Source organism: Bombus impatiens, unplaced genomic scaffold, assembly GCF_000188095.3.
Source record: "Bombus impatiens unplaced genomic scaffold, BIMP_2.2 scf_0114, whole genome shotgun sequence".
NCBI classification, from domain to species: Eukaryota; Metazoa; Arthropoda; class Insecta; order Hymenoptera; family Apidae; genus Bombus; species Bombus impatiens.
In genome coordinates this window covers 698,390-707,900 of record NT_176533.1, presented here as the reverse complement: position 1 = coordinate 707,900, position 9,511 = coordinate 698,390, and the positions used below count along the sequence as shown (strand labels likewise).

General features: G+C 27.9%; 2 protein-coding genes across 3 annotated transcripts; both read left to right on the top strand.

The window, feature by feature from the left end:
• Nucleotides 1-1,587: 1,587 nt before the first annotated feature.
• LOC100750069 (trichohyalin) lies at nucleotides 1,588-4,394 on the top strand. Of its 2 annotated transcripts, XM_012381034.3 has the most exons (3): nucleotides 1,588-1,844; nucleotides 2,117-3,373; nucleotides 3,492-3,630. In XM_012381034.3, the coding sequence occupies exons 2-3, from the start codon at nucleotides 2,148-2,150 to the stop codon at nucleotides 3,493-3,495; spliced, it is 1,230 nt and encodes a 409-aa protein (XP_012236457.1). In that variant the 5' UTR covers nucleotides 1,588-1,844; nucleotides 2,117-2,147; the 3' UTR covers nucleotides 3,496-3,630. The 2 variants fall into 2 exon arrangements, with proteins under 2 accessions (XP_012236457.1, XP_003486561.1); XM_003486513.4 differs by having other exon boundaries at nucleotides 2,117-4,394.
• Nucleotides 4,395-5,560: 1,166 nt separating this feature from the next.
• LOC100749948 (WD repeat-containing protein 3) lies at nucleotides 5,561-9,435 on the top strand. The gene is made up of 14 exons (XM_003486512.4): nucleotides 5,561-5,758; nucleotides 5,835-6,044; nucleotides 6,114-6,311; nucleotides 6,392-6,556; nucleotides 6,640-6,845; nucleotides 6,936-7,071; nucleotides 7,148-7,338; nucleotides 7,409-7,604; nucleotides 7,690-7,917; nucleotides 7,999-8,268; nucleotides 8,339-8,581; nucleotides 8,662-8,825; nucleotides 8,907-9,129; nucleotides 9,206-9,435. The coding sequence occupies exons 1-14, from the start codon at nucleotides 5,588-5,590 to the stop codon at nucleotides 9,368-9,370; spliced, it is 2,766 nt and encodes a 921-aa protein (XP_003486560.1). The 5' UTR covers nucleotides 5,561-5,587; the 3' UTR covers nucleotides 9,371-9,435.
• Nucleotides 9,436-9,511: the final 76 nt, after the last annotated feature.

Below are 9,511 nucleotides of genomic sequence, written 5' to 3'. Positions count from 1 at the left end.
ACCTTTCTTATTACATGCCACTAACCTAACTAAATTACTAACTAAACTAATTATTACAATTGTGCAGTACTCCAGAAAATATATTATGAATTATATTTGGTTCAAGACATCCACATTAGACAGTTAGTGTTTTGGTTGTTGTCATTTCTTTATTTGACAATTTCTGAGAAAAGAAGATCAATGGTCCTAACTAGATATGTACTTAGTTAGGTATTGCATGTCTTAAAAATTCTCGCGGCACTCCTGTGGTCCTCAATAGAAAATTACTTCACTCGCCAAATATTATGCAAAGCATTATGGTTTGAGCATTTTATATATTTTTTCATATATTTCATATGTGTGTTCTGTGCAATTTTGTACCTTCAAATTTCCTATAAATCTATAGAAATCCGCAGTCTACTTATTAATATTAAATAAAGAAGCAGACTCTAGGACATAATCATATTTTACTCAAATAAGAAATATTAATAGCTATTTTCACGTAATTGTATTTCACGATATAGAAATGGATGTATACATAGATGCGAAAAAGAAACAAGTAATAAATGTATAGCAAATATATACGTGAAAAAGACAAATTCCAGTGAACTTAAATTTTGTATAAAATTTATAAACGTGAAAGAAACTAATGAATTATAAGAATAAAGAATTGCAATCTTCGTATTATGGGGATTAATGGCCTCTAAGATAAATTTTAAAAATAACCTCTTTCAACTTCAATAGTAATTTTTAATTTCGTTTTTTCATAAATTTCATTAGGGAATCTCTATCCCCCAATTCCAATGTTCGTATAAAATATATTAATATATAAAATATATTAACAATATCGTATAAAATATATTTAAATATCGTTAAGCCGAATATACGTATGCAATATTAATTAAAACTATAAAATATTAATTCATCTAAATTATTAATAAATGTTCATAGATATGAAGTTCTACAGTATTTATATGTAGATTGCGGATTTTTGTGCATTTATGCAGAATTTGAAAATGCAAAAATGCACAGAATGTATATAATATACAAGAGTATATGATATACATATATATAGTAGTATAGTATATGTAGTATAGTAGTAACTTCCATTTCTTTGTGTTCATAAAAATATAAATTCGCATAGAAATCCACAATTTACTTATAACATGTAAACTGAACATAACAAAAATATTTACTCACAAATCATTCTGGCAAATCTGATAACTACATAGCCTTAACAATATATAAAATATCACTTCTCACAAACTTAAATTCGACGAAAAATGCTTATACTCATTAATGTCATTGCGGAAAACACTCGTCAATTGCGAATATTCACGGAATTGAATTACGCAATTGAATTACACGACTGAATTATAATATCGAATACAATAGCGTCATATTTTCGACCGAACGCGCGAAACTAAAATAACTGATCTGCGCATACGCATTCCATTTCGATATCTTCCCTTTTTTAAATCATTTTTAGTGATTGGTCAATTCATTTCAATACTTATGCGATTTATACGGAAAACATTGGCTGCGTTTTCAGAACGACAAGAATTAGCCAATGGTTGTTTCTACTTTTTGCGCAAGTGCAGCTAGCGCAGTCAATGCGAATAAACCTAATGTCGACCGACGTGGATAGACGAACAGCAAGTAGCACGACGTGCAAATTAATTCCGTGCAGAGTTAAACAGTCAAATTTATGGCTACTGATCTGTTCTATCGACTATATCGCATTAACATGTGACACAGAGGAAAATGATAACGGTTGAAGTCTGCGACCTGCAGCAAAAATGAATATGTTCTAAACGCTTGCAGCATCATCTTTGAATCAGCTGTCATAAGCAGACGATGCACAGGTAAAGTTTATAGTTTGATACTTCAGTTCCTAATTTTAATATTCTTTATCAATGAAAATACAATTTTTAATTATTCTTATAGAAATTTTAACATAAATGCTATGTACCTCGATTCGATATCTTTTAAATAAATATTTTAAGTATTCTGAACATTATAAATGTCTCACATTATATACCATTTACATATCTTATCTACATATCAATGTAATTTTTAAATTTATTACAGATACATTTGTTTTTAGTCTAGTTTATTTGTTTCTTAAATATTTCAGTATCTGATGCCATTTATTGGATTGTAAGGTCATGGAATTGACTGAAACTAGTGTACAGATAAGAGATTGTTCCATTGACTTTATTCCTGTTTACATTAAACAAGAGAATGATGAACATGAGACGGATTTTAATGATATTGAAATAATTAATGCAGCACAAAATTTTTGTTCTATTGAAATTAAAGAAAGCAAAGGATGTGGTACAATTAATAACAATGAAGAATCAAATATAAACAACAAAAGCAGTATACAAAATACAAATAATTTAAATAGTCCAAACTCAGCATTAAATATTACACAACAAAATGAAACCTGTAATATCAATGGTATTTTAAATAGTTCAGTGTATTTGCAAAATTTGGATTATGAAAATATAAATATAGAAATACAAAAACCAACGAATCAAATAGCTGAAGTTTTTATTAATCAAAATGAACAAATACAAACAACCAATTATAATGTTTCAACAGTTACAATACCAAGTGAACTATTAGGACTAAATCTTAATATAAAAAAGGAAAATGAATTAGATCAAGAAACAGTTTATAGTACAGAATGGTTGTGCAATGTAAATAATGAAACTGATCTTCGATTAAAAGTTTCAAAAAATACCAAGGATAGGATTCAAGAAGTTCCTACTGACATTGATGATACAATAACAATATTGAACAAACACAAAGATCAAACATTAGAGAATGTTAATAATATAAGAACCAAGGAATGTAAACCTGAAAGACCTAAAAGACAATTGAAAATAAGATCAAACTCGTTACAAGATTATAAAGAAAAGTTACGAAGAAAGGCAGAGTGCATGAGAGAGAAAAGGAAAAAATTATATGAACAAGAAAGTGAAGAACAGCGGCAACAGAGATTAGCAAAGGAGGCAGCGAAAAGACGAGAAATGAGAATGTATTATGAAACACCAGAGCAAAGAAGAAAAAGATTAGACGCAGAAGCTGCAAGGAAAAGAGAATACAGGATGTACAATGAAACACCTGAAGACAGAAGAAAAAGGTTAGATCGTGAAGCAGAAAGAAGAAGAATGAAAAGGCTTTCGCTATATGCTAGTGAAACTCCTGAACAAAGAAGAGAGAGATTAAATAGAGAATCAGCGAAGAGAAGAGAGGCTCGACTTAATCAATATGCTAAAGAAACACAAGAAGAAAGAAAAGAAAGATTAAAGAGAGATGCTTTGAGAGTTAGAGAAATGAGATTTACTAGATCTGCTATTGAAACAGAAGAGGAGCGCAAACAAAGGTTAGTAAAAGATGCTCTTCGAAAAAGGGAGGTAAGAATGCATGGACGTCATTCGGTGAATAATAATTTCACTGAACTTCAAACGGTTCGCAATTTTGAAGAATTAAACAATGTGCAGATAAAGGAGAATCCTGATAATAAATTGGGAGGTCATTACTTGAGTAACTGGATGATGTGGTTCCAAAATTCATTAGTCCAACCTGTTCATGTTGAAGAACAAATCATCAAATCTCAATCAGAAAGTAATGGATAAAAAATTTGTATAATAAATTTTTACTACTGTATATATTCTCTTTAAACATCTATACATGAAACATAAATCTCAATCATGTAAGATGATTTGTACATATTATTTATACAATATTTATGCTTGAAATATAATAGCAAAATATAACATATTCTATGGCTGCATCAACATAATATTTAGAATATACAACATATATAAATAATGGTTCTTATATACTGTATAATTTTATTTTTAATATTTATATACTTTACAATCAAGTACGATTATGTTATCATATATTGTTAAGAATGTAAAAACTTGTTATTTACTATATTTATTAATGTAAGATAAAATTCAATGACTAATGAATACTATAAACATTTGAAACGTTTAATATCATTAAACTTTGTATCGTAAAAATTACAAAGTATATTCAGAAGTTTTACTATTTCAAGAGATGTACAAAATATGATAAAATTATTGCATTGTTATTCTATTATTTAATATAAATAACAAAAAAGAATTTATTAATGTATCAAAATTGTAAAGAATTAGAATGATACATTTGTGTGAGATAAAAGAAATACATACTTCTTAACAGTGCCTTTTTGTTCACTGTTCTACAAAAGCAATTTCTAATGTGATTCAAACAATTTATACATATGTATATATCATTTAATTATGAATGAATGATTCTGACGAAAATGTGACTACTTCTTAAACTATACATACATTGTCATGCGACTTTCCTACAAGTTCCTTTATATGGAATAAAATAAGATAATATCGTTATCACAAAATTTTGTTTCATTAATAATCTTATTTTCCTTTTCTACTTTTCTTCTCTGTCTCTTATGTCTAAAATTTATTATTAATTAATGGTTGACCCAGCCAAATGGCTTCAATATCTGTCTTACTTATTACTGTATGAAAAAAGTTCTCAGGATAAAGTTACACTATTTCAAGGGTCACAAATAACAACAGAAATAGTTTTCTCTCATGATCATTTTTTTTACAAGGTTTGAAATCAATCAGTAATTCTTTAAATAAAAACATATATTTGTTTTTCGATATTCTTGCAGAGTATAGAAAGACAAATTTAACGACTTTCATTATCGTTCCCACTATTTAATCTTGAGATATTCGCATCAAAAATAGACATGTGTAATGTTTAATTGTTCAATAGACAAGTGGTAAAATTAAAAAATTCCAATTTCTCGGAATTTATTAATTTTTGCATGTTCAATTTATAACCCAAGGAATTAATTAATATTACTCTTATTGAAATATTCTTCCTACTTTCTTAGTTGTAAGCAAATTTCAAAAATCGTCCAATCCAAGAACAACGATACGCTATAACCATCTAGCAGTGAAAAGGTGGAACTAATCTCTTTATGATGAAATTAAAAAATCAAATTTCTCTGTCTATAAGGCGAATCCATCACCTGTTCAGAAATTAAATTAATGTTTTAATTCTCAGAAATCATCTTTGTCTAATATTATTCCGACTATCTACATAATTAATTAATTACATGTAATTAGTGTAAAGTGCTCTATTTGAACATATTTTTTGCATCGTGACACCATCTACCAGCGAGTTAGTAATACTAACAAGACGTACGATTTTTAACTAGCAGATGGACCACGTAGTTTACGATCCTTGGCTGTATGTGATGCCATAAACGCAGTGGTATATGGCGACTACATGAGCTTATAACCTATGTTATAAACTGAGTATTTTTAGAACAATCAAAATTAAATTGATATTTTAAAAAATAAGTTTGGATTATTCGATAAACATTTTAATATAATATCATTGATCGTAAAATTTTTTAAAATAAATAATGTGCGTTTACTATATAAAAAATAGATAAGAAAATAAGTGAATAAATATTGACATTTTTTCATAGTTAAATAAATAAAATTAATATATAATATATATAAATAAATATATAAATAAAAAAAATATATATATATATAAATAAAAAATGGGTTTAACAAAACAATATTTGAGATATGTACCAGGTGGGAATTTAAATATAATTGTTAGTTCTTCCTGTAATGTTGTTTTTGTAACATTGCAAGAACAAGAAGGTAGATTTGTAGCAGTTGGAGCATGCGAACATGTTTTTATATGGGATTTACGCCTTGGAGAAAAGGTAGATTGTAAATCATTTTTAATTTATGTTCTTACAATAGATCATATTATAATTGTCGAAATTTCTGATATTTCAGGTTCAGGTATTATCAGGTGAAAAAGTAAGTGTAACATACTTAGCTGCATCTCCTAATAAGCAACATATAGCAGTTGGTTATGCAGATGGTACTATAAAAACATTTGACTTAAAAACAGGAGAAAATACAAGTATATTTGTTGGTCATAGATCTGAAATTACAATTTTGATATATGATAGAGGAGGACATAGATTAGCATCAGGTTCAAAGGTAAAATAATTTAGTAGAAGAAGCAGAGCATAAAAGTGCATGAAATAATTTTCAATTACATGTTTTCAGGATACAGATATTATTCTTTGGGATATTGTAGCTGAGACCGGTATATGTAGATTAACTGGACATAAAGGTGTAATAACAAATTTAGCATTCATGAAAGATCACAATATTATTATTAGTAGTAGTAAAGATACATTTGTCAAATTTTGGGATTTAGATACTGAACATAATTTTAGAACTCTTGTTGGTCATAGAACAGAAGTAAATATAATTTTAAATATATATAACGATGGTTAATTTAGTTACATATTATATTGATAACAATACTTCTATCATTTAAGGTTTGGGGTTTAGTTTTAATTAAAGATGATCAATATTTAATAACTGGTTGCAATGATAATGAACTACGTATATGGCAAATATCTTTCACTGAAGGTGAAGCTGTAGACTTTGATGTTAATTTACATGACTTAACTCTCACTGATGATGCTGAAATCAGCAATGTGGTATGTTCTCTTTTGATTTAATAAATATTTATATTTAGAATATATTTATTAGATTAGTATTTAATGAAAATATATTGTATTAGAAACATCCTTTAAAATGCGAAAAAGTTGGAAGTATACTAAGAAGTGGTCATGGAAGAGTTGCGTCTCTCAATGTTGATGCTACTCATACAGTTATTGGATGTCATGGTTTGGACAATACCGTAGAATTATTTCAATTATTACCTGACACTAAAATAAAAGATAACATTCTTAAACGATTACGAAAAGAAAGGAAGAAAGCAGAGAAGTATGCAAAGACATTTTTGTAGTATATTTGTAAAAACAAATGTTTTTTAAATATACAAATATCTTTTTATGTGACATTTTTTTTTAATAGAAGTGAAAAAAGTGCAGAAACAAATTTCTCAGGAACACCAACTATAAAGGATGAACTCATACGCCTACCTTTTATCAAAGTATCTGCTAAAGCTAAAGGATTAAGTATAGTTATGGGTAGAAGCGGTGAACTTAGAGTAAGTTACTATAAAAATCATCTTCTAAAATAATTAAAAGTACTATCCAATCAATTTTTACATGTCATTATTTTAGGTATGTGTAGGATTAAATAATAATTCCATTGAATTATATTCCTTATTCACACAAGAAAAAAATGCTGAAGTGAAACATTTAAGATCAATAACAAATCATGGTCATCGCTCAGAGGTCCGTGCTGTTTGTTTTAGTTCTGATAATTTAGCTTTTGCAACAGCAGCTGGTGATTCTGTGAAATTATGGAATAGGTATGGAAATAAAATTGACATAGACTTGTAAAATGATTTAGCAATTTCATAATAATTTTTATGATTCTAGACCAACACTGGCGTGTTTAAGGACTGTACAATGTAATTATGCTTTAACAGCAACATTTGTACCAGGAGACAGACATTTAATTATAGGTTTAAAAGATGGTAAAATGCTAATTATTGATATCGCTTCGGGCGACATTTTAGAGGAAATTCCTGCACATTCTAAAGAACTTTGGAGTGTCACATTATTTCCTGATAAGGTAACTTAATAATGTTCTTCATTATTTATAGTAACTTCATAATGGTATATAATTTCATGATTATTTTATATATATATATTTATAGAAAGGAGTAGCTAGTGGTGGCGGAGATCAGACAGTAAAATTTTGGAATTTTGAACTTATTCAAGATCCTGATAGAGAAATAAAAGCGAAAGTTTTATCTGTTTTGCACTTAAAAACTTTAAAATTGGAAGATAGTGTATTATGTGTAAGAATAAGTCCCAATAGCAAATTTGTCGCAGTCGCATTACTTGATTCTACTGTAAAAGTCTTTTTCCTTGATACATTTAAGGTAATTACATGAAAATATGCATATAATTTCTATAGTATTAAACAATGTGTGATATATCTAAAAACTTTGATGTCATTTTAGTTTTTCATTTCCCTTTATGGGCATAAATTACCAGTTTTGTGTATGGATATATCAAGTGATTCAACACTTATTGCTACTGGTTCTGCTGACCGAAATATAAAAATTTGGGGTTTAGATTTTGGAGATTGCCATAAATCGATATTCGCTCATGATGACTCTGTATCAGGACTTTCATTCGTACCTAATACACATTATATTTTTACTTGTGGGAAGGATGGGAAAGTAAAACAATGGGATGCTGACAATTTTCAAAAAATTGTGACATTACAAGTAAATCTTTTTTTAAAATATTTAGAAATTGTATGCTAACAATTACAACATTAGACATTTTTCTATTTAGGGGCATGCAGGTACAGCATGGAACTGTGCTGTTTCACCAAATGGACTTTATGTTATTTCTTGTGGATCTGATAGAGTAGTTAGGCTGTATGAACGGACTTCAGAACCTTTAGTTCTCCAAGATGAAGAAGAAGAAGAACGAGAACGTCAAGAAAATGAATTAGCTACTGGAGAAACTACTCTTGTCCCAGGACAAAAACAACAATCTCTACCTTCAAGAAAAACAGTATCCAGTGAAAAGGGGGTAAATGTCAATAAATAAATTGAACATAAAAATTAATTCATTTAGGACATCATGTGTGATTCAATTTATATAATGTTTAGGCTGAATTGATATTAGAATGTTTAGATGTATCTAAAGAATACAATGAGCAATTATCGCAAGCAACAGCAGATAAACCACCTGCTATTCCTTTACAAATGCAGGCTTATAATTGTACAAATACAAAAGATTATCTATTAGAAATAATTAAACGAATTAGAGGAAGGTAAGAAATCTATATACAATGTGTATATATGTAGTATAAATATGATAAAAATAAAATACACATAATAAAGTAATTTTACAGTGATTTAGAAGAGACATTACTATTGTTACCATACTCAGCTGCTTGTGAAATTCTTAAAATGCTTCCTACATTATTACAATCAGATTATCACACGGAATTAATTACAAGACTAGCATTATGTTTAATTCAAGCTCACCATGGTCCAATTATAGCTACTCAAGAACTTTTACCTATCATAGAAACTGTGAAAACACTTGCGATTAAAAAAGTTTCTGAACTAAGGGTAAGAGCATTTTTATTTTATAAATTTTATTTAAGTAATTATCTAAAGAATATAAATTCAAAATTAATTCCTCTAGGATACAATTGGATTTAACTTGTATGGAATGATGCATATGCAACGAGTTATTGAAGAGAAAGAGGGAATACAGCTTTTTATAGATGCAACCCAAAGTAATAAACGTAAAAATAAAATTAGAAAAAATAAAGAAAAGGCATTAAAAAGAGCAATTATGTCGTTATGAAACGTTACTTAATTGCGATTAAAATATTTTGTAAATACTTTTTTAATAAATATTAAAATAATTATATATTTAACTGCGTTTATTATCACTACAATATTATTTTTAAGATAATACTTAACTAAAAATAAATTATAAGTTTTA